At 39.3% G+C, this 24,606-nt stretch overlaps 1 protein-coding gene across 2 annotated transcripts in view; it reads left to right on the top strand.

The window, feature by feature from the left end:
- Wwc3 (WWC family member 3) overlaps positions 1-24,606 on the top strand; it is a 111,258-nt gene that overhangs the window by 61,462 nt on the left and 25,190 nt on the right. For both annotated transcript variants that reach the window (XM_021188614.2, XM_029534540.1), the window contains exons 6-9: positions 8,927-9,056; positions 9,937-10,086; positions 12,555-12,628; positions 20,307-20,549. In XM_021188614.2, the coding sequence (XP_021044273.2) occupies positions 8,927-9,056; positions 9,937-10,086; positions 12,555-12,628; positions 20,307-20,549 (597 nt within the window). The remainder of the gene's footprint in view (positions 1-8,926; positions 9,057-9,936; positions 10,087-12,554; positions 12,629-20,306; positions 20,550-24,606) is intronic.

Raw genomic sequence — 24,606 nt, 5'->3', positions numbered from 1 at the left:
GAGAGAGAGAGAGAGAGAGAGAGAGAGCAAGCTTTCAGTGATAGAAGACAAATAAAAGTAGAGGGAAATTCTCCTATAGCCCTCTCTCTCCCTGTTTTAACCCCACAGTGACTAGTCTTGGCAAATATGTAGCCCTGTCTCATTTACTAAGTTCTTATTGCAACAAATCCCCAAATCACATTTAATTGATTAGTCTTTTTCCTGAAGCTGTAGACCTTTTTTGGAATGTAATTTGAGTGCTAATATCTCACTTTCTAGTCACCCAATCAGCAGTGTGCTTTCCTGGTTCCTCATTCTGTTGGCCTCCAGATTCTAATGAGGACCTCATAGTGCATTTGTTTGGTGCATGTGTTAAATCTCTTCATATGTGCTTCTCTTCCTGTTTTCTGAAAACTGATTTTCTCAGGAATAGAATTTATGTGTACTGTTCAGTTTCCCTGGTGGCTTGCTATAGCCATGCTTAGTATTTTCCATAAGCGTTCTGCCTCTTTCTGTACATGTGTATTTTTCAAGATAAGTACCTGAAAGATGGTTTGGTTGGTCATAAGATGAATGTATTTGTTATATATTGGACACTGCCAATTTTTCCTACAGTAGCTGCATCATTTTGCCTCCCTGCCACTTGACATAAATTTCTATTTTCTATGCCTTTGCCAACAGAATGTGTTGACAAGCTATGGCGTGGCGTTTTTGCCTATTTCATCGGTGAATGAGAGAGATCATCTAAGGGAACTATTAATTTGCATTTCTTGCAGTACCCTCTGCAAAAGTCATCAGAAAATAGAAACATCATTTATCCTGAAAAAAGTCTTATGTGACTTTTTCAGTGAAAGATCACTGGACTCTCTTGCCCACAAGTTTTTGAAACCTAACTTGAAAATTATCTTAATGTGACTCATTGCTAGTGTCCAGAGGCAAATCGAAGGAGACAGAAACTGAAGAGTATTTCTGGAATGAACAAAACACTAGAGTGGGCTGGGCATGCTCACAGGTATGGGCAACGTCCCCTTGGTAGAGCCCTGTTAGGTGATCTGAAGTGAAGCTTGTGCTTGTATCTGAGCTGTCCTGGTTGAGAAACCCACTCACTTATCAAGGCTTTTCCCTAACTTACTCCCATTGAAGCCTTTATATGCTTTTATTATACTTTAACAGTGTAATGTCCCTGACACTGATGTGATGGCTAGAATTCTGCCCCAACTCCCTTGTTACCACATCTCTTGTTTATGGTCTGATATTTCCACACCTGACATGCCATCCTTCTCACAGACTCTACTCTGACCACTCGGGGTTGAACCACTACTGTGATTCATGATTCTTGAGTAATTACAGAGATCCTTTTTAAATGTCTCCTCAACTTATGACTCTCAGGTGGCCTTCTTTCTCCCCTAGAATATTAGCTAGATGTGATGAGTTAGCTTCCTGGACTAACCTCATTTCCCTTTAGACTCTTTCTCACTCATCCATGCCATCCCTCTTTACCCACCATGCTGCCTCTCTGCATGTCTGGGACACTTACTTTTAGTACAGTCAAAAGGTTTTCCTGATCTGTTAGTACCTCAGGGGTATCTGTACGTTGACCTGGTTATCTTCTTATTAACTGCTCAGTCATTTCCTTCTCTACATTTTGGATTATATTTCTTTTGAGGCCTGTGTTTTAAGAAGTCAAGCTACTTATGCCTGCTATTCACATTATTAAAAGGAGTGTCCAATAAGCAGTCCAACAACCAGTTTCTACTAGTTCATTCCTGCCACTCAATGATCTTCCCAGCCTTACGATTGATTAAAGAACTTCCCAGTTAAGGTAAGATGAATAGAGTTACACCTATTTTTCCCTTAAATAAGTAAGAGTGACTACACACTTCTGAATATTTGATATCAAACTAAGGCATTACTAGATAAGAGAGTTAGCACTTTCTGTCTGAGGATTTAGAAGTTCAGGAAAAAATGGAATTGTGCACAACTAGAATAAGGTTCTATTAAAGGTATCCTACTAACATGAACAGAAGGTACAGCCTGTGCACTCCCCATCAGGCAGTACTAAGATAGCAGTAAAATGCACAGAAATGGGGTGGAAACAAAAAGAGCATTGTTCCTAGTCACAGGACAGACTTAGCATTCCACAGAGGACCTGCTGTTGCTAGCAAACTGCCAGAAGCTTCCTGATGTGCATTCAAGGCCTTTTCTAGAACTAGCAATGTAAAATGTACTGGTTCTAACAAAAATATTTATCCTTTTGTGTTTTAATCTTCAGTATTAACATGGAGTACCTGTAGAGGACTGACAGCTCTTTTCTCGAAGATGAGGGTTTAAGGTGTTAGTCTTTATTCTTCTTCTGCTAGTGAATTCTACTGACAGTTCAATTGATCACCAGAAATGGAAACCATAGGGCAATATGAAATTGATGATAAACATCTCTTAAATGTCTCTGACTGGTATCTTTTCTTCCTTTTCCTTTCAACTTCTTGAAAAAACTATAAAGAGGATTTGGGGACCACTTTGGCTGTAGTCTTCACGTTTCACACAGTAGGGCTTGGCTGTGAGTATATTGTTAATCTAGTGAAGATAAAGTACTAATAGGAAGAGCCTTGTTTGGCCTTTTCTTTGTATTTCTTACAGGCTGTGTAGACTTCAGCAAGTTATTCAACTATCCTAAAGCTATGTACAAAACATAAGAGTATGGAAAACAAAAGATTGTTGAGTCTTTATACTGTTTTTTTTCTATACTGTGCAAGAACTTTCATAATTCTTAGTACTACATTTTATTCTTCCTGAGAAGTAATCATGTTTCTATGAGTAGAATTATAGCTCATAAACACTAATTTGTACTCTAATAATAAAAGTAAAAAAGACAGTTCTTTGGCAGATATCTATGGATTTCTTTTTTATTTAAACAATTTTTTTATTTTCTTCATTTACAATTCAAATGCTATCCCAAAAGTCTCTTATACCCTCCTCACGCCCTGCTCCCCAACCCACCCACTCCTGCTTCCTGGCCCTGGAATTCCCCTGTATTGGGGTATACAATCTTTGCAAGACCAAGTGCCTCTCCTCCCATTGATGGCCAATTAGGCCATCTTTTGCTACATATGCAGCTAGAGACACGAGCTCAGGGAGTACTGGTTAGTTCATATTGCTGTTTCTTCTATAGGGTTACAGACCCCTTTAGCTCCTTGGGTACTTTCTCTAGCTCCTCCATTAGGGGCCCTGTGTTCCATCCAATAGATGATTGTGAGCATCCACTTCTGTATTTGCCAGGCACTGGCATATGCAATAGTTTCTGCGTTTGGTGGCTGATTATGGGATGGATCCCCGGGTGGGGCAGTCTCTGCATGGTCCTTCCTTTTGTCTCAGCTCTAAACTTTGTAACTCCTTCCATGGGTATTTTGTTCCCTATTCTAGTTTCATGCGTTTTGCAAATTGTGTCTTGGATATTCTAAGTTTCTGGGCTAATATCCATTTATCAGTGAGTACATATCAAGTTACTTCTTTTGTGATTGGGTTACCTCACTAAGGATGATATCTTCCAGATACATCCATTTGCCCAAGAATTTCATAAATTCATTGTTTTTAATAGCTGAGTAGTACTCCATTGTGTAAATGTACCACATTTTCTGTATCTATTCCTCTGTTGAGGGACATCTGGGTTCTCCTGGGCATATACCCAGAAGATGTTCCAACTGGTAATAAGGACACATGCTCCACTATGTTCATAGCAGCCTTATTTATAATAGCCAGAAGCTAGAATGAATTTCTTAATGAAATAAACCATACTAATATTTTTTAAAAGACAAAATAATTGGATAATCATCTGAATTTGACCAGAATTTATATAAACATTTATTTTTGAAGACCAGGGCTCACTCTATATCTCAGGATAACTCGAAATTTACTATGTAGTTCATTCTTGAACTTAAGGTGATCCTCCTGTCTTAGCTTTCTTAGTAGTGGAATTATAGATTAGAGCCAACATTCTCTGCCTGGAATTTGTTTTAAATTAGAGGGAAGTTTTAGAAAAGTAAATTTTTCAGAAGGGAAAAAGAAATATCCCCTTCCCATTGAAGTTTTTATTAGACAACAATTTATTATGACTACAAAATTGAAGCAATTTGAGTTTTGTGAAGGATTTTCTTATAAAAATCCATTTGGTTGTACCTTGGCCAGTCTGTGACGGTATAATAGATGACACACTGCACAGGAGAGATATCACCTTACTGTGTAATTCTATGCAGGCTACAAAACTAGGGAGTATATGAGTGAGTATTGAATCACTTCCCTGCCACATACTAACTTGTCATCTGGACACTTAGTTAATTGCTGCAAACTCCAACTTCTTCATTATAAAGTCCACTAATATTATGCTTATCTTATAGATCTGTTCATGACTTAAATGTATGCCCAGTATAAAGCATGCAGCATTATTCTGTAATCTACTAGGTACTTGATATATTGAATTATTTTTAGATACTATTTACATCATAGCACTTATGATATGATTGAATAACATAATTTATATAACTCAATTTTATAATAATATGCAACTATTTTGATAGTGGTTTCTCAGAGGCTCTTATTTTTTGAATTTGTCATATAATTGATTTCACTTTCTAATAATTATTTTTACTTTATAAATGTTTTACTTTTTTGTATGTATGTGTACCATGTGTGTGCCTAGTATCCAGGAAGTCCAGAAGAGAGTCTTGGATCTCCTGGTACTAGAGTTACAGTCATAAACTGCCATATAAGAGTACTGGGAACTGAACCCAGGTTCTTTACAAGTTAAGTGCTCTTGACTGCTAAGCCTTCTCTCCAGATCCTTCATGATTTTTACAGCAGACCATTTTCTTCTAGGCAAACAACCATATACAAAATAGGAAAGCTATGGGGATTGTATGTGGCCCAGAGGCCTACTTGGGTTCTCTGCTCTGTTCCAGGGTATCTCTGAAACAGGGTCTAAATAGTAAATAGGTACACTGGTATATTCTCTCTCTCATATCCCTCATATATTTCTCATATTCTCTCTCCCTCTCTCCCTNTCCCTCTCTCCCTTCCCCCCTCTCCCTCTCTCTCTTCCTCTCTCTCTCTCTCTCTCTCTCTCTCTCTCTCTCTCTCTCTCTCTCTCTCTCTCCCTCCCTCCCTCCCTCCCTCTCTCCTCTTCCCCTCTCCCTCCCTCTCCCTCTCCCTCCCTTCATATATGTGTGTGATGTGTGAATGTGGAAGTCAAAGGACAACTTCTGAGAGTTGTTTCTTTCCTTGTGCGATGTTGAAGCATGGTTGCTTATTTCTGAAGTGTTGCATATCAAAGTAATTTGACCCATATGCTTCCAGACAGTTTTCCTATGTCTACCTTAGGCTACAACTATATTTGGCTTTTAATATAGGTTGTATGGGCCAAACTCAAGTCATCAGGGTTGAATAGTGACTGTAGTTACACTCTGAGACACCTTGCTAGCCCCTAATCTTTATTCATTTTCACTGGCTCATGGTCATATAGGTAGAACTGTGTTCAGAGCCAATGTTCATGCCTTGAAATTCATTTTCATTCTCTAAAGGCTTCTGAAATGCCCACTGTTGGACCAAAATGCACATGGTGCTGATGAAGTCTGGTCTTTTTTTTCCTTGATATGACTGCTGTTCCTGATGTGTAACCTAGTGCCACAATAGGCTGCTGGCTTCACTGCTAGGTTTAATGGTGGCCAAGCTTAGGTGCTACAAATGCCAAAAGCTGCAAGGCAGCCACCACAGTTCAGATCTAGTAGAGGAACAGGTATAATTCTGTAGCCTTCACCATGGAACATATGTATATAGCTATAGATACTTTATTGATCCTCATTCCTAGGCACTTGGAAAATTACATTTAGTATAGTCAAATTTCTCTTCTGTCTGTGAGGTTGGTTGCAGGCCTTGTTCTGTTTTTCATTCTAGAAGAATAGGAAAGCCTAGTAGCAGAGGCAGCGGCCATTGATGGTTAGATAACAAATGGACTTTCCTGGCTTTGGGTTTTTGTCTGAAGATCACCGTCCCCTTTTCTATAGACTTAATCAGTCTACAGAGATTTCAGTTTATGAGTAACAACAATATAAGGTAAAGTCTTTTATGAGAAGATTAATACAAGTCATATTATTTAAATAATCCCTGCAAGAAACATTTGGTGACTTCCTTGGCCGTTAGTGGTTTAGAATGTATGGCCCTTGAATTTTTCTTTGTGTTTAATACTTGTTGCTTTTCCTACAGTATATAAGGTGGGAACATTCATGAGATTTCTCTGCTTTATGAGTTCCCAAATTGTGGGTCTTGATTCTTTATGCTGAGATGAATTGCTGTCATTGGGGCGGGTGTGTGTGTGTGTGTGTGTGTGTGTGTGTGTGTGTGTGCTGGAGATTGAACTCAGGTCTTCATATATTTTAAGCACATGCTTTAGTCATGAGATACATCCCAAATCCAGAAGAAGAGTGGGATCTGTCATCATGTACGCTTGAATTAGACACAGGCTAAAAGAATCTCATCATTATTTGGGGGTGTCACTTTGTCTTTCAGTAATTTCATAACAAAAGCATTCTCGTCATATAATGCTTCCTACTGTACAGTCATGGGTCTTTGCACAAACAGAGGCCATGGACTTCATTTTAGTGGTAACTGCTACTATATATGTCAGTGAATGATAATTAGTATAAGAAGAGGTTCCTCTAACCTCGTGGGTGATAGTTGTTGGATAAACAAAATTTTCAGTCCTACCTGTAGATGATCAGGTTCTGCTGATTAGTTAGTTTCTAGGCTTCCTGTCTATCACACCATTTAGGCTAATAACATCCTCTACACACACACACACACACACACACACACACACACACACACTCCTTGTTTTGTTGTGTTTTGTTTTAAGACATAGACTTCTTGTGTATCCCAGGCTGTCCTCAAACTTGTGATCCTTCTGCATCCCCTGCCCAACAACTGCCCAAGAACTTTTAATACTTTATTGGTATCAATGACAAGGTACTGTAGAGTTAAAGCTAATTGTCTCAATCTGTTGGATAAAGTGTTGTGAAGGAGCCAGATCAAGGATCTTTTAAGAACAAAGAACAATACCACCGCCTAAACTTCAGTTCATGCTCACATAACTTAACTTTTAGCATGGAACACTGTAGTTAAAAACAATATATGCAACTGATTAAAATAATGTATAAGTAGTTTGTATAAATGAACATTTGAGAAACATATAAGGTATAACAGGCCCACCATGGAAGTGCCTGTGGAGTCAGATCATGACTGGATTTAGGACTGTTGTTACGCAATATGTGCAGTCCAATGGTGCATTTGTACCTGTCTTTTTATGAAAAGGACTTAGGCTCTGACTTCATAAATGTTCATAGTAGTTGATGGCTATCAGAGAAATGCTCACTGGTTCTTTTGCCCTGTTCCATCCAGGACTCAGTTTCTTGCTTCTGTATTTGCTTGTCTGTTCTAAGGATGCCAATAGGTCAGGTCAACTCTGGTGCTGAGCTTTGCTTTGTGTTATGTCATATATGTCAAGGAAATAATAATAATAATAATAATAATAATAATAATAATAATAATGAAATAGTAAAGTTGGCAACTTAATACCTTTTCTCCAATGAGTAAGTAGTCTTATTTTCCTGATAATAATCATTACATACATTACATTCTAGGCCTTCTGCCAGGTGAGTCCTTTCCTTACACATTCTTCTTAAATCTTATCCCTGGTCTGTGGGAATAGTATTGTTAGTATTCTTATTTGAGATACAAGGAAGTAGATCAAAAGACATGGTTGATTTGCCTAGGGTCCCACAGCTAATGAGTGGTGGAGCTGGAATTCTACTCCTACTCACAGAGTGCCAGATTTGTGTAGTGGAAAACCAGGCAATTTAGGCTCGCAACCAATGATCCAGATCTTTAGGATAACCTGTGAGAAAACTTTTAGGCCCAGAACCTGTGTAATGGTGGGCTTGGAAGCTGAAGAGTAAGGTGGCTGGTTTCCAGGGAAGGAATTCATTCCACATCCGGAGCAGTTTCTCCATCTTTTTAGCCTCAAGGGTTTAACAGGCTTGAGACATAGGCATGGGAAATGTGACAGAGGACATGCTCCCGAGATGGCCTGATCTTGAAAGGTGGGGCCAAGTCTGATCCTGCTTTGTATCCTCTATCTACTACTCTGAGCCAGGCTTTTATATGCATAGGTTGACTCAGTGGTGGATGAACAGACAGAACAAGGAGTGAGAGAGTAGTGAGTGAGAAGGAGGAAGCAGGAAGGAAGGAAGTTTTGCTGGATGGCTATTTCAACTGAAGGAAATAACAAGGAGATAGAAAAGAAAGTGAAAAGTGATAGCTAGAATGAAATGCATGGAGAAGGCACAAGTTTTCAAGTGTAGAGGACTGAAGATATAATGCAGGAGTAGAGTGAGTGCCTAGCCTGTGCAAGGCCCTGGATTCAATCCCTAGCGCCACAAGAGGAATTCCGATCTTTGTTTTCAAGCATTTTATTGAAACATACCACTTCTTGCTGTTTTCTGTATCCTCTCCTGGCATACAAATCTCACCCATAAGTTCATTTAATAAACATATTTGACCACTGACCTGAGAGTGCTGAGAATAAATGAACGAACTTTGGTTGCCCTCCCAGAGAGGAACTATTCAATCTCATGTATTACTCAAGCCTGCTGCTTAGTGGAGGGTAGGGGCCTCCTCCCCTGCACAGGATCCTCCTGGAGCAAAGGCAGACATCCATTAGCCAGGTCTCAGATCTTTCTATTTGCTAAAAAGAAGGAAGGTTTCATGGAGTTTTGCTGATCTGTGCCTAAACTCTGCTTTTAACTGTTTCTCACCTTTCTGTGATATCTTTGGATATTTATTATTTTTTAAAAAGGATGTTGTGATCTCTGTGGAATGACTCTAATTTTTAATTTTTAAACAGGATTGACCGGAAGATGTCAAGTACTCACACCAACTACAAACTGGATGAGGCCCAGGCTATAATGAGTGAACTCCGTACTATTAAGAAAGCCATTTGTACAGGAGAGAAGGAGCGGCGGGATCTGATGCAGGTAAAGCTAAGGCTGCCTCCCAGAAACTCTGCCTGCCTACCTATCTGTCATTTTTATTACATGTTATATATTTGCTATATACATATTTCATGAGGACTATATATGTGCATTTTTGTGCATGTATATCATGTTTAAGTAAACATTAATTTTGCCTGATATATATATGATGTAAGATATTATGTTATATAAACTCAAGATGACTGGCCCCTTTCAAAAAGCCTTTGTTTTAGTTATGAGCAAACTACCTGAGCTTTGTTACACTTGTCCTTTCTGATTCTGATGTCTTTAACAATGCCAAAAGTGAATGGGTCCCAAATCCTAAAGAAATAGAAAACAATCCTATTTCTCTCAACCTCCACACAAACAAGCTCCATGTGCCAGAACACATAATTTTCTGTAATTGTTGGCATACTAACACCCAGAGGAGATTAGTTTCGACCATGTAGCACAATGGGTGAAAAATCAGGTTTAAAAGTCTGGTCTGGGAGATGTTTTCATCTCTGGATTACCTGTAAAAATGTAAGGTGGCATGCATCTTTGTCAGACCCAGTTACTAATTGGGCATTTGGAATAGAAATGCTTTTATACTTAAGAAACACAAACATTAAAGAAACAATAAAATTGCTTTATAACTTTACCTATTTATGATTGTATTACCAGAAGGATTTTGTTTCTCTTTACTTAAATGACTAAAACTTTTATTTAAAGTATGTGCATTGATAAAGATGCTTTTGGGAAAATGTAATGTCAATTGAGATTAAGGTGGGAGATCTCTCTAGTCATAGGCTATAGACCTCCTTGAATCAGAAAGAAACAACTACTTCTAAGGTAAAGAAACTATGCCATCTCCACTCATAGGACTTGTCTTACTCTTTTCCAGAGTCTGGCCAAGCTTACTGACAGCTTCAAGAATAGCTGCTCCATTGTGGACACTCTGCCAGATTTCTCTCACAGCACAGGTGCACTTGGTAACTCTGGTGCCCCTCAGCAGTTTTGCGATGCTGGCTCTCAGACGGACACTGTAGGGGAGGTATGCTCATCCAGGGCAGAAACATGAACATGCTCGGAGGGGAGTCACTGGCTTTGGTGGTGTTGTCACACATTTAACTTTTAATCTCTGCTTTAGAGATATTGTAGCTGATGTATCATTAAATTTGAAAGAAAAGGCACATTTCTCAGTTTAACTATAATGGTACAGTGGTAGAGAATGCATATTGTCTTGTGATGAGGAGTCTTAAAAATGACAACCACCTTGAGAGAATTAAACTTAAATTTTTTTTAAATATCCATGACATTTTAGAGCATGGCTTAGCAAATTATTTCTGTCAAGGATGAGTGAGTAAATATTTAAGGCTTTGAAAGCTAGGTAGTCACTTCCATGATTGGTCAGCTGTCATTCATTATACTGCAAAACTGTCTTGGGTAATACCCAAGAAAATGGGCTTTTTGGGTGTCAGTAAAACTTTATTTTCAAAACCAAGCAAACAAAAACCAAGCAGTGGACTGGACTTGATTCCAGGGTCAGATTGCTGATCTCCGTTTTGAGCTATGCTTTCCAAAGCTTTAGGATTATACTTTTATGCTATTTCTTATTCTGCTAAAAAGAATATTAAGAAATTGATTTTCTTTGAGGCTTGAAACAATTTTAGGATGCGTTCCCTTTATAATCAGCAAAGCATCCAATTAGGCACAAAAACCAAATTGGGAAAATAATCACTCAAAACTGGGTAGTTAATAATCAAAGACTTACTGTGTAATATCATTGGATGAAGTTAGAAATTAATTTGCTATCAAATGGAGAGCAGTTTGGAGGAGTTCTTTTCCTTTAGGGCCATTATGTAAACATAAAATAGTAGTGGAAGGCTTGACACCCCTAACATTAAATAAAGGAACGCTTAAGAGAGACAAAAAAAACAGTTTGTGGGAAAAAAATAACAGTTTTAGTTATTTGGTAGCTTGAATGCTTGAAAAGTAGTACCTTTCTGGGGAAGGTATAATATAAATTATGAAATGATTAGGTGTCCTGGAAATAACTTGCTTTCAATTTTTATTTTCATTATTGCTGAAAATATATTTAGATATTTTTTTGAAAAAGCATATTTTATTTAAAGAACATTGTTACCACCTGCAATACACAGAGAAGAATCTGTGAGCCAAAGAACTTGCTGTTTTTGCCTAACAGTTTCGGAATGGAGGAAGGAAACATGCACAAGACTTGTTGAGTTCTGGAATGACTTTTTTCTTCTTATCCTAAAGTTGATTTAGACTTTATAGCTCTTAATTAGTTTGAGTAAAACAGATATGATCAAAGCTCTCTAATGATTTCAGTAAGCTATTCTAAAAATGTCAGGTTAGGAGGAGTGGCTGGTTCTGCCATTCCAGCTGTAAATTGTCATGGTTTATAAGCCCCTGAAGTATAATGGGGTCAGCCCTAAGTTGGCAGCTTTACAGCTGTTATCTTAGTTTACATAGTTTTTTGTTTTGCGTGGATTTTGTTACCTTTAATATAATTGGCATGAAAACTTTTAAGTTTAACTACTAGTAGTATTCTGAGCATTTATAGTGCAACTTGTAGGTGATCCTCCCCAGTGCAGACATGGCCTCCCCCCATTTTTTAATGCCTTGAGTCTTGGGAGGTATTGTTTAGCTCCTTCTTTAGGAAACTAGTCTGTCTAATGTAGACCTTGGGATTTATGAGTAGAACATCTAATTTTGTCACTGGGATTGGTTCCTAAACCCCTTGAATCCACTAATGATTACTCCTCATATGTCAGATGGCATGCTATTTGCACAAATCTCCATATATTCCTGCTGTTCATTGCAGATCACCTCTAGATTATTTATAATACCTGATATAATACAGATAGTTATTATATTCTTATAGTTTGTAGAATAATGACAGGAGAAAATGTTCTTCATGTACAATACAGATATAATTATTATGGACTTAACTACATTTTTAACCCATGGTTGGCTGAATCTACAATATGGAACTCAAAATATGGAGGGTTGGCGATGTTTTGTATTAACCGAAGAATTAGAGAACCTATGGTACAAAGCAGGGGTGAATGTTTTGGCTTCATGTTAGCTTACAGTAAATAGATGCCTAGTTAATTGAAATGCAATTCATTTTTATTAATTGCAGTGAGTAATATAATAGATGAACATATTTATATATTCAGGTATACACATGGATATATATCATATGTATGAGATATGTATGTGTATATATATGATATATATATAATATATATCCCTTGTTTTGAAAACAAAAATAATACCAGTTTTAGGAGCCAGCAGTTGTTTTAGCCTTCGGCAGCCTGGGGTAGCAGCACAGTATTACTTCTAGTGTTCCTTATAGACCTTTGAAAAGTACAAAAACACATTGTACATGATACTTTGGTTTTTTTCTCAAAAGTTTAAGTGAATTTTCTACTTTTAAAACACGTTTTAAAATATCTGTTCTCTTTCCTTTTTTGTTCCTTGTGTTCTGGAAAGTTTCTCTTTGATGATAAAACAAGACTTGTAGACCGTGTCAGACTTAACTGGCAGTATGAAGAAGCCAGAAAAAGGTAAGAAGTACACTTTTACACTTTGGCCTTCTGCTTGCCTGCTTTCTTCCATAGTAACAGGTTGAGGATGTCTCTAGTGTCTAATTGCCCACATTTTACCAGAAAGCAAATTCTGATAAAATAGAAATGACCTTTATTCTTCAAATCTTCTTAATATACCTGGTAAACTTCCAAGTGTGCTTAAAATGTGAAATTCTCAGTGCTGAAAGTTAAAATGATGTGAAATCATTAGAGACTTCAAGTTTCTCTTGAAGAAATACTTGATTACCCTCCCTGCCCTTCCTTTTTTCTAACTTATAAGTAGCATCCATCCACCAGGCCATTGGAAGCAAACTATCTTGTCTTTTCATGTGCATTGGTGTGGATCCCTTAGACTGATACAGTAAGTCATCCATCTTCCCATCAAAAGCAGTTTGATACTGATCAAGCAGCAGGTGATAGCAGTATATATTACAGTTCATTTGTGTTGACATATATTGTATTTTACCTGCCTTATACAGACTTGACATTTATCAGGGTTTATTCCTTGGGTTTGTCTTTTCTCTCTCCATCCCTCCCTCTTTACCACAGGACATTGGCCAAATCCTTGCATAACACAGTATTTTTGCCTCTGTGAGTTTATTGCATTGCCGTTCTCAAGTGTTCATGTTCTCAATTTTTAATATTTTAATGGCTTACATGGCCTCTGCTTAGAGACATTTTCTCTATTATGCCTTATGGAAAGAGTCTAAAAACCAAATCATTTTAAAATTTGTTTCAGAAAGCCATGAAACATAGATTTTCATTTTTATTTCACTTTTATGTGCAGTGCTGAGGATAGAACACAGACATCCACATGTTAAGCATGTGGCCTAGCACTGAACTATATCCCACCTGCCCTCTTACCTTTTATTTTCATTACAGGCTCCCTTCATTGGCTAGTCTGGCCTTGAACTCATGCTAGTCCACAGAGGTCTTGAGCTTATGCTCTTGTATCAGCCTCAGCTAGGGTGATAGGCCTATTACCATAAGTCCCAGACTGAAGAATAGCTTTTAAAAAACACTCTATTCAGTTATAGATTGCATATTGTTTTAATATCTTGGGCAGGGGGAGAACAGAGTACTAGACATAATGAGGGACTTCTGAGACGCTTGGCATTTGGACCAATGTTTGTTGAGATCTAGAAATCCCCCTTTATGAAACTGTAACATTAATAGAAAAGCCAACCATCTGACTTCCTTCTGTGGCAGTAGCCTAAACCTATTTCTCTTTACCAGGATGAATCCCAACAGCTCTCTTAGGACTTTTCAGGGTAGGCTTGTGGTTGGCATTGAATTTCCCAAGTTCATTGGCCAGTGCTGGTTACCTCCCTGGTTATATGCTTCATTTTGCATGCATTCTTTCATGGTTTCAAGCTTTGGGTGCTTGTGAGGGCGATTGTTTCTTCTGACCAGTCCTCTACTCCTTCGTTCCTGTTTTGAAGCACAACTGCCAAGTGTGGGTGCTGGAATTTGCTGTGCTGTATTAAACACAGAAAATAGATTATTGCTACACTTACAATCATAATTGTTATGTGTTGCTGTGACATTTACCAAACATAGCAAGTGACTTCTTTGTTCTAGAAATGGTGTTAGTACGTACCAAGTCACCTTTTAAATGTTGAAGTAGTATATTTGGATGAAACATTGAGGATTTAAGATTACTCAGTGGGCAGGCACTGCATTTAATCATTACATTTGCACCAAAGTATGGTGTTATAGTTGTTAGAACCATGTTAAGATGTTTACTGTAGCTACTTAGAAGAATCCAAGTCCAGCATTACTGCATTAGCAGGGGAGTAGAGGCTTCTTAGAAATGAAAGACAAATGGGATTCCACAGGTATGATGAGGTTAGGCATCTCAAGATGGGGAGAGATGTTCTTAAATGATCTAAGGAGGCCTACTTCCAACCCAGGATCCTTATGAGGTAGACTCCAGATGGTCAGAGTGAGAGAATATATGATGATTGGAAATAGAGACCAACTACAAACTGGAAAAAGCAACAAGTTGTATTTGTTTCTAGAGGTTCTGAAAAGAACATAGCTCTGATGACCTGTGGAACTGTAGTCAAATAGTAATGTTTTAAGCAATCATGGTTGTCGATAAGTTTGTTTGTTTTTCTACCAGGAAATCAAATATTTTAATTCAGTCCATTTAGATATTTCTTGTGAACACTGATAAAAGCACATCTTTTAACTTAGTCTTCTGATTAAAATGCTAATAATGTCCAGAAATTCTCACATGGATATTGTCAGACATCATGTTTTATCAACTATCTGGGTATCCCTTAGCCTAGTCAAGTTCACACATACAAAGTGACAATTATACCTATCCACTGCAAATATGTATGTTTTATATATTTCATATATGAGTGATCAGAAGAAACAATGGCTTCCAGAAGCACCCAAAGCTACCATGAAAGAATGCATGCAAAATGAAATGTAAGACCAGGGAGGTAATGAGCACTGGCCAATGAACTTGGGAAATTCAATGCCAACCACTAGTCTACCCTGTAAAGTTCTAGGGGAGCTACTGCGATGTGTCCCAGTAAAGGGAAGTAGGTTTTAGTTTAGGCTACTGCCACAGAAGGAAGTCAGATGGTTGGCTTTTCTATTAATGTTACGGTTTCATAAAGCTGATTTTCTAGATGAATTTCTCTTGTCAGGTCTAAAAGGAGGAGGAACTTTCCTTGAGTATCTAGAATTGAAGTTGGTTTAAAGAAATACAAAATTATCAAAAATGTAGATTTCTGGATGGTGAATGCCTTTATGTATGCTAAGATTTACAAGAAGTGTCTAGGAGTAGAACTTGTAATTCCAAGTGATATTGTGAGAATTCTGGAGAATTACCTGGCCACACTACCACTCTCAGAGTAACCTGTTTTGTATTTCAATTCTGAGTTATGTGAAATATCCCAAGAGGGCTGTTTTTACCTTTCCCTCCCTCCTGTAATGACTCCTTGGATCCCCAAGGCAGACCTTATTAGAGGGATATTTTCATATCACTGGTTTAAAATTTTTGGAATTTTTTTTTAAATTGGAAGAACAAGTCTTCTTGAAGCAATCCAGATGACGCAGATGGCTCCGTATTTTTAACCTAAGAGCACTTGTTCCAGAACTATGCACAATTTGTAGCCGTTCCCATGGAAACATTCAGCTCAGATAGGAACAAAACATGTGGTGCGTCCAGTTCCTGTGTCTTCAGTCTTGTTGTCAGGGTTGGTCCTGGTGTTCATCGGTTGTCAGAATTCAGTGATTCCAGTTGAGTGTGATTAGTCACTTGGATTTACCTCTTCTTTTCTCAAGTGACTTTGCATATGAGCTTTGACAAGTAAAGAGAAGCATATTTGCTATTGTAGCTCCATCTTTTTCATTTGGGTGAAGTTAAGCAGTTGAAACATTGCTGATTTTCATTTTAGAAAGTATCTCCCTTAAAAGCTCTTCTTCTCAAGAGGAGAGAATGTTAAAGAGGGCAGCTGAGGGACAGTAGTATATTGACAGATATTTCTTATACCATGTATTCTAGATGGAGAATTTTCCAGGTAGAGGTTAGTGAAATGCACAATGACCTGTCTATATTCATTTATTCTGCTGCAGAGATTTTGTCATGTTTGCAACTTAGATCTCAGCTGAGATTTTCTTTGACCTTTCTTTCATAAAAGTAAACATTCACAAGAAGAAAACTAAGTGAATATATATGAGATACCAGGGCCTAGAATTGAATTATGAAGACACGAGTTTCTAAGTTGCCATCATGGCAGTAGGATATGTCATGACTTGTCACCATCAAAATGGATGACATATTTCCTGAAATTGTTTGCTATTCCAAAAAGCCACATGATTTTAGGAATGCAGAAAATTATATAGCAGATTGAAGACTTTAGGTATAATTTGGGGTTGCTCTTGATGTGCTTCCAGTGTTTTAACATTAAAAGTACATTATTCTTAGAAATTGTAGACAATTGAAGATTTCCCTATGAACTGTGAAAATCTGAGTAGTTTCTTCAGCCTACACATAGGTTTCTACTCATGGTTTAGTATGCCTTGATTATGACAGAAAAAAAAAACCACTTGATTAAATATCAGAAGTGAGCCATAGTTCATATTTTATTTATGCATTATACCTTCCCAGGGAACAGAATTTAGGAATCACTTAATAAATATGAAACCTAAAGTGAAATTTTGGTTTCATGTCTTCACTCTCAGGACATGGAGAAACATGTTTTAAAACTCTTAAACGCATTTGTGTAAGATTATATGTATGCTTATCAAAAAGTAGAATCAATAAAGTATATAGTAGATTTGTACAAAAAAGGAAAAAGATTCCTTCCAAATTTTAACAAATTTAATTGTAAGTGGCTCTTAGGACTGTTTAAAAATGAATTTGGAAAAGGTGTTTGTGTGTGGGTTGGGAGTTCTGTAAATATTCATCATGGTCTTGCTTCTTAGGCACTTAATTTCATTGAAATGACACTTCAAAGAAAAGCCTTTCTGGACATTGTTTTTTCTACAGTAGAATGAAGGCTGTCCTAGGGCCTTGAAAAAGTGGGTCAACTATTTAGCATGGATCTAGAAGGTGCACAGACTCTGGCACATTGGTGTTTTGCCTCAGGCATGAAAGCTACTTCCTCAAGGAAACCTCCAGTAGTAAAGATGCTCCCTGCCTATGGCTCTATTCCAAGCCCTTAGCCCAACAGAGAGAATGCTACTGAAAGGCCAGGGAACTGTGCTAGTGGTCAGTTGTTGGGAGAATCCTTTCTTCTAGTGCTTTTTGGTTTCTAGAGGAGACAGACCACAGACAGATGTGTCATGTTTGACTTTGCTGAAAGGGGCTCATAAGCCAACATCCAGAGTGTGGTCACAAAGAAGGGGATTACTTTTCCAAAGATGTTAATATTCTAGATTCTGAGGTATCTTGAAAAGAAGCTTACAAACATCTTCATTGCTGTGAAGTTGGAATTAACAAAGAAATATGCTTAAGCATGGAAATGCTTGCCTAGTTTTCAGCATGGCGCAAACAACTTTTCCAGATGGGTTACAAGGAATCATCCTCATCCGGATCTTGTTTCTGCTGGAGAGGTTGGCCCTTCCTAGCACATTTTTCCTGCAAGCTATGAAAAGTTATAGTACATGGTTTAACTTTGGCTGTTCTACTGTTTTAGTATGCTTGAGATGAGCAGGCTCTTTGAAAAAAGTCCCCTGTGCTTTTCCTCCTTCCTATAAGTTTTTCTGCTCATCAGTTTTTCTAGATAGTATAAATCCCTTGAGATTTTCTATCTGGAACTGGATCTTCTGGTACTCCCAGCCAGTTGAATTCTTTTAGATACCAGCTAATGTAGAGCTGCCAGGCTCACTTGAGTCTTGATCTCTTTGTTGTATTGAAACCATACAAAATTCAGTTTGCTCAGGGTTTGGGACTATGATGTCTAGTGTAGAGATAGAGTGGTTACTAAGCATGTATGGTGTTGAGATGATGACTCCAGTAAAACACACACACACATACACACACACAGAGACAGAGACAGAGAGAGAGAAAGAGAGAGACAGAGAGCGAGACTACACTAGGGATAGGAAAGGAATGCACATGTACACACACAAACACGCACACATACACGCAAAACAGGAAAAAAACCCTCTGAAAACTTAAAAGGAGTGCTTTTGAGAATGTTTCTGTATTATAAGTGTGAGAGATGTGGCTAGTTCTAGCATAGCTTAGATAGGCTTTCCTAAGAAGCAGATAAACTGAAATAAAAATCTGCTATGAGGACATAGCCGATTTTCTCACTACTCTTCAAGTCTTTTATATTTAATTTTTTTACATTTGTCTTAGCTTACAGTAGATTGTTTTAGAATTTCTACTAGGTATAATGTCTGATTTGGCACTGAATTATTTATGGTCCTGCTCAGAGTATTATCATTGGGCTTCAGTTATATATGATGGATATAAATTTTAATTCCATTAATTAGACATAGGTGGATATTTAAGCCCTGTTTAGTTGCCTCTCACATTACTTTTTTTAGTGACATGGTTTAGCATCATTTCCCAAATATTAGCTTTAAGTTAGAAAACAACTTATATAATAAAGCTACTGATGTACGAGTAGTATTTCTTTACCTCCCTGGAGAACTGGGCAAAAGTAAAATACATAGACTTAAGCTTTAGCCTGCAGACCCTTTTCCTTCTGAGACTAGGGGTTTCAGCTTGATTCTGTACGCAGGGAATGAGTCTTGTCTATTTCTCCAGCCTTAGTGAGTCCCTGTGCTCATTATCTAGATCAGACAGAGCTGTATTTGGGACAGGGCTAAACTACAGTTTATTTAATGCATGTGGTAACTCCAGTCAATTGGTGGCATCTAAGTGGAGCTCAGGTTTGAGAAAGATTATGAGGGCTGGACCCAGTAGACAAGAAGCCATACACGGTTAATGCCATGTGTCCTGGGCCCAGGAGGTAGACAGTCTCGTGTGTTCCTGCCCTGCATCTGCCATTCCCATATTAGTGAAAAACAACATCCTGTCAGTCCCTGATGTAACTCCCTAAAGGTCATTTAGCACCTTCCAGACTGGGCAGAGTTGCAGAGGAGGAAGCTCTGCGAGTCCTGGCTGTTCAACTTGAGTGAGCAGCAGAAGTGCCTAGAGGACTTGCCAAGACCCCAACCTCATGGCGTAGGAGTCAGATCTGAACTTGGGCCTGATGCTTTTCTAACCGCTCCCAGGTGATCCTGAGGCGCCAGTCCTGAGGCTCTACTTTTATAATCATTGCCTTAAGGCTGTGTGGTGCCTGACACTTACATATTCACACAGATTTCTGTCATCTCAAAGAAGTATTTGGATTTCAGTTTTAGGTATATGTGCCAAATTTCATCCTCCCCAGCACTGGGTTCACTTTGGCTCTGGCATTCCTAGTTTTGTCTTAAAGAAACCTTACCTAAAACATACTGCTCACACTTTTAAGCATGTTTTCAAAACATGAGCCATGTCTATTTCATTTAATCTGAATTCAACACCACTTCATGGCACAAGTGATGAAGTCTGCTTGCCAGGCAAGCACTTGGAAATTTAGGGTCATGGAAGTGTTCAAGCACTCAGCTTTTGTTGAGTATTTGCCCCTCCTTAAGGCACTTTTCAATCCCACCTGGCCAAGGGCTTTAGGGCAGGAAGGAACAGATGTGGAGCCTGGGCCCCCAGAGCTGTTCTTTTCTGAAACATTTTGATGGATGCATTTTCCTCCTGTTATTTTCCCAGTGTGTCTGTTAGTGCTGACCCCTGGATAAGGGGGCAGAAACGCAGAGGTGTCTCTTGGATGAATAGTTTAGATACCCGTGATGGTGGAGAAGGGAGACGTGAGCAGCTTCCTTTCTCTCTTGGATGATATCATCAAGGAAACTGTGGACATGTTGAGGAGTGCTAGCCTTTTTGTCAATTCTTTGAAACAAGTACAAAGTAATTATTGTCACCTCACAGCTCAGATGAGATATTACAAACCACTTCTGTAGTGTTTTCATGACCCATTCATTTCAAATACTATTAAGTTGAAGCTCGGAGCAATTATCTCACCATTTATTTAACCAGAGTGAGTTTATAGAGTTGGCAATAGTGAAATGTGTCCACATCAGGTTTTCTGTTCATTCCAATCTCTCCCTGCCCCTCTTTCTTTCTCAGAGTCTCCAATATTCAGCAGCAGCTGGCTCAGCTGGCTAACGAGTCATGGCCAGGCATGGCGGAGGCCGACAGGGACCGGCTGCAGCTCATCAAAGAAAAGGAAGCCCTGTTGCAGGAGCTGCAGCTCATTATTCAGCAGCGGAGGTCAGCAGAAGATGTGGTTCGTCTGGAAGAGGAAAGGAGGCGCCTGGAGGAAGAGATCCAGCGTGCTAGGGCCACATCTGCACAGGGTGCCACAGAAAGGTGTGTGGCTTTCCAGGACTTTGGGAGCAGAGGGTACCACTTCTAGAAATGAATCAATTAGAAATACTAAGTGAATGATTTATATATCGTGTGAGGGTGTTCTTAATTGATACTGTTCTTGAACAGTCCTTGTGTAAAAGCGCTTGAGCCCAGAAATGTCTTGAATTTTCATGTATTTCATCTAAAACCTTTTTATTACATTTAATCTGTTTGGTATATGTCTGTATATGAATGAATGTGAGTGTGCCACAATACTGATGTGAAGATCCCAGGAGAACTTGCAGCAGTCTGTTCTATCATAATGCGGCTCTGAGGGATCAACCCCATATCATCAAGCTTAGCAGCAGATGCCTTTTTTTCCTGCTTGACCATCTCACTTGTCCTAGATTATTTTGTTATATTTGGTTTTATTTTTTATATGTTAGGTTAACCTTTTAATCATCAAGCTACAGCCCCTAGAATCCTTTCTCTTCTCTCTTTCTTTTTTCTTTTCTCCCTTCCTTCCTTCCTTCTTTTCCTTTGTTTGTTTCTTCCTTCATTGTTTGCAACAAGGTCTGGCTGACCTTCAACTTGCCATGTAGCTAAAATTAGCCTTGTATCAACCTCTCAGGTCCTGGGATCACAGGCATGAGCCTTCTCCTGTGGCTGGAAGTTTGGTTTGGCTTTGGTTTTTAAATTTTGGGGTATTTTTTGTAGGTGCACTTTAATGAATTTCTAATCTGAAAAATCTAAACTCTGAAATGCTCCAAAATCCCAAGTCACACTTAGGTGACTAAAACAGCTTGAGATTTATCAACTCAGGTTTGGGACTCCCAAATGAGGCATGTTCCACTTCCCCTGAGAACAGTAACTGCCTGGCATGTTTCCTTGCTATGGTGGAAGTGGAATCATGTGCCTTCTGTGCCATAAGAGGAGCCAGCTGCTTTCAAAGGCTCCTGATGCCTACTCAGAACTGGGACAGGAAAGCCAGGTGCGGTGGGTGGCTCACATCATAATCTTAGCACTTAGAGGTGGGAGGATTGCCTCGGGTTCAAGACCAGCTCAGGATACATTGTGAGTTTCAGAGTTTGATAGTGGGCTTCAATGTGGCATCTTATCTGCAGAAAAAGAAAACAGACATAAAGTGATGGAGGAAAGCAATAGAGAGTGAAGAAGGAAAAGCATCATTTACACTGTTTCCTGTTTGATGTGGGTGCTTGGTGCGGCTGCCTATGTTTACAGAGCAGTGCCTGTGCTGGATTGGAGGCAATTTGGGGGGGGGGGGCAAGTGGGGCTCTAGCTCCAGAACAGGGAGCCTCTGTTGCCTGGGGGAATTGCTCCTTGTAGCATTGTGGGTGTCTCCCTACTGCTTTTATCTCTGACTTTGATTTCTAGCCAGGGAAGCCAGCTCTTTCTTATGCAGTAGGAAGTCGGCAGCCTTTTGTGAGTCCCTTTCTAAACGTGCTTTTCCTCAGTTACTCTTGAGACGCTTTCAAGCACAAGACACGTGAAGCCTCTGTCTTTTGTATTCTCTGATGCCAAGTTGTTCAGCCTTTCATCATGTGCCATGTCTCCTGGTTTCCATTTGCCGCCTGCAGTTGCGGAGTGTGCCGAAGGCTGGGTCTGCTTTCCACATTTAACAGCTGTCAGTGCTTTATCTGTGGCTATCTGCCGAGCTTTGGGGACCCCCCCCTTTGCTAATACACTGGCGTACTCAAATTCAGTATATTGGTGTGACCTTAAATTTTATCTCTCTGAGCATTGTCTAGAGTTTAAGTAATGGGAATTACTTGACTTGTGCAGATACATATAGTGACAATATCATTGCGACTTCTTTTTTAATTTTATTTATTTATTTGTTTGTTTGTTTCTTTGTTTTGAGACAGGGTCTCACTATGTAGCTCTGGCTATCCTGGAACTCCCTATATAGACTGGTTTCAAACTCACAAGAGATCCACTTGCCTCAGAATGCTGGGATTTACCACTATAACCCGTTTTCTTTCTTTCTTTCTTTCTTTCTTTCTTTCTTTCTTTCTTTCTTTCTTTCTTTCTTTCTTTTTTTTTGCAGTTTTATTTTTTATTAGATATTTTCTTTATTTACATTTCAAATGCTATCCCAAAAGTTCCCTATCCCCCCCCACCCCTGCTCTCCTACCCACCCACTCCCACTTCTTGGCCCTGGTATTCACCTGTGCTGGGTCATATAAAGTTTNCAAGACCAAGGGGCCTCTCTTCCCAATGATGGCCGACTAGGCCATCTTCTGCTACATATGCAGTGGCTGATTAGGCCATCTTCTGCTACATATGCAGCTAGAGACACGAGCTCTGAGGGTGCTGGTTAGTTCATATTGTTGTTCCACCTATAGGGTTGCAGCCCCCTTCAGCTCCTTGGCTACTTTCTCTAGCTCCTCCACTGGGGACCCTGTGTTCCATCCAATAGCTGACTGTGAGCATCCACTTCTGTGTTTGCCAGGCACTGGCATAGCCTTACAAGAGGCTGCTATATCAGGGTCCATTCAGCAGAATCTTGCTGGCATGTGCATTAGAATCTGTATAACCTGTTTTCATTGTGACTTCTGACTGTTCTTTGTATTGCCTAGCAATACTGATGTTTGAATCTTTAGGGTAGATGAATGGTGGCATGGAGGCATTTGAGGCTCAGAGTACATGGGAGCATTGAAAGGAAGTGGTAGTATTTGGAGAGTTTAGTTTAGCTTAGTAATGAGCAGAATGAATTTTAATATGCCTGAGATGATAGCATGCCCTACCATTGTACTCCAAACCAAGAGCAGAGTCTGAATCTCAAATGGCAGAATGTAACTGACCTTTTGTGTGTGTGTGTGTGTGTGTGTGTGTGTGTGTGTGCTCTTGAGCTTTGGTGCTTTCTGGGTTATACTTTAGCTTTTCTTCTACCTTGGTTTTCTCTTTTGTATGTTATAGATAGGAGGAGGGCCTACAGTTTCTGCTGGTCTCTGTTCAGAGGGGTGGGATTTCACTTAGAAATGGTACCTCCTAGATCTATGTGCCTTTGACTCCAGTTGCCCTCCTCATGTGAAGTTCAGCATTGCCACTGCTGTGAACATAGGATTCATATCTACAGAACTCTCTGTGGTCAGTGTTAGCTCCAGTGCCTGAGACTAAGGGACGAGACAAAGCTGGAGTAGTTTTTACCACTAGTCTCTTGGGGGGCCAGGCTGGGTAGTCAGTTCTGGGACAAGAGACCTCAATCAGAGCTGAATAGATCCAAGTGAATGTCTTAAATCTGCTGCAAAATGACCTTGGTTACTGGCAAACATATATGTGTGATAACTATCTTTCTCCTTTATGCTTTAAAGCTGCTGAGTATGAGATGAGACCAAACACTCCAAAAGGTTCCCACAACTGTTGACACTTTCTGCAAAGTGGATGCTGGCCACATTTCTCAGTGTCACTTCCCACTAGTTTAAGTATGGGGTTCCAGGATAGGAGGTTTCTGATAGCTCAATCTGTATGCAAGACCCAGAGTGGAAATAGAACAATGGGACTGAGGTTGGCTCTTTTTTGCTAAATTGTGGCAGCCAATTGACCAGTTATGAGACTTGTCTCCGTTCCAAGATCATTCATACAGAATTATGGTTAGAAAGCCTAGTGAGGGAACATAATTGGAACTTACTTCCTGTCTTAGTTAGGGTTTTCTTTCTGTGAAGAGACACCATGACCAAGGCAATTCTTATAAAGACAAACATTTCATTGTGGCTGGCTTACACTTTTAGTCAGTCAGTCCATTATTGTCATGGCAGGAAACATGGAAACATACAGGTAGACATGGTGCTAGAAAAGGAGCTGAGAGGTCTACATCTTGATCCAAAGGCAGCCAGAAGGAGGCTCTGATTCCACACTGGACAGAGCTTGAGCATAGGAGACCTCAACGTCCACCTACACCTGTGACACACTTCCTCCAAGGCCACACCTACTCCAATAGGGCCACACCTCCTAATAGTGCCACTCCCTATGGCTAAGCATTGAAATACATGAATCTATGGGGGCAAAACACAGGCTTACAGTTATAATACAAAATGCATTTAGTCCAACTTCAAAA

The sequence above is a fragment of the Mus pahari genome, chromosome X (genome assembly GCF_900095145.1).
Source record: "Mus pahari chromosome X, PAHARI_EIJ_v1.1, whole genome shotgun sequence".
Lineage (NCBI taxonomy): Eukaryota > Metazoa > Chordata > Mammalia > Rodentia > Muridae > Mus > Mus pahari.
This window is presented reverse-complemented; position numbering and strand designations above follow the sequence as displayed.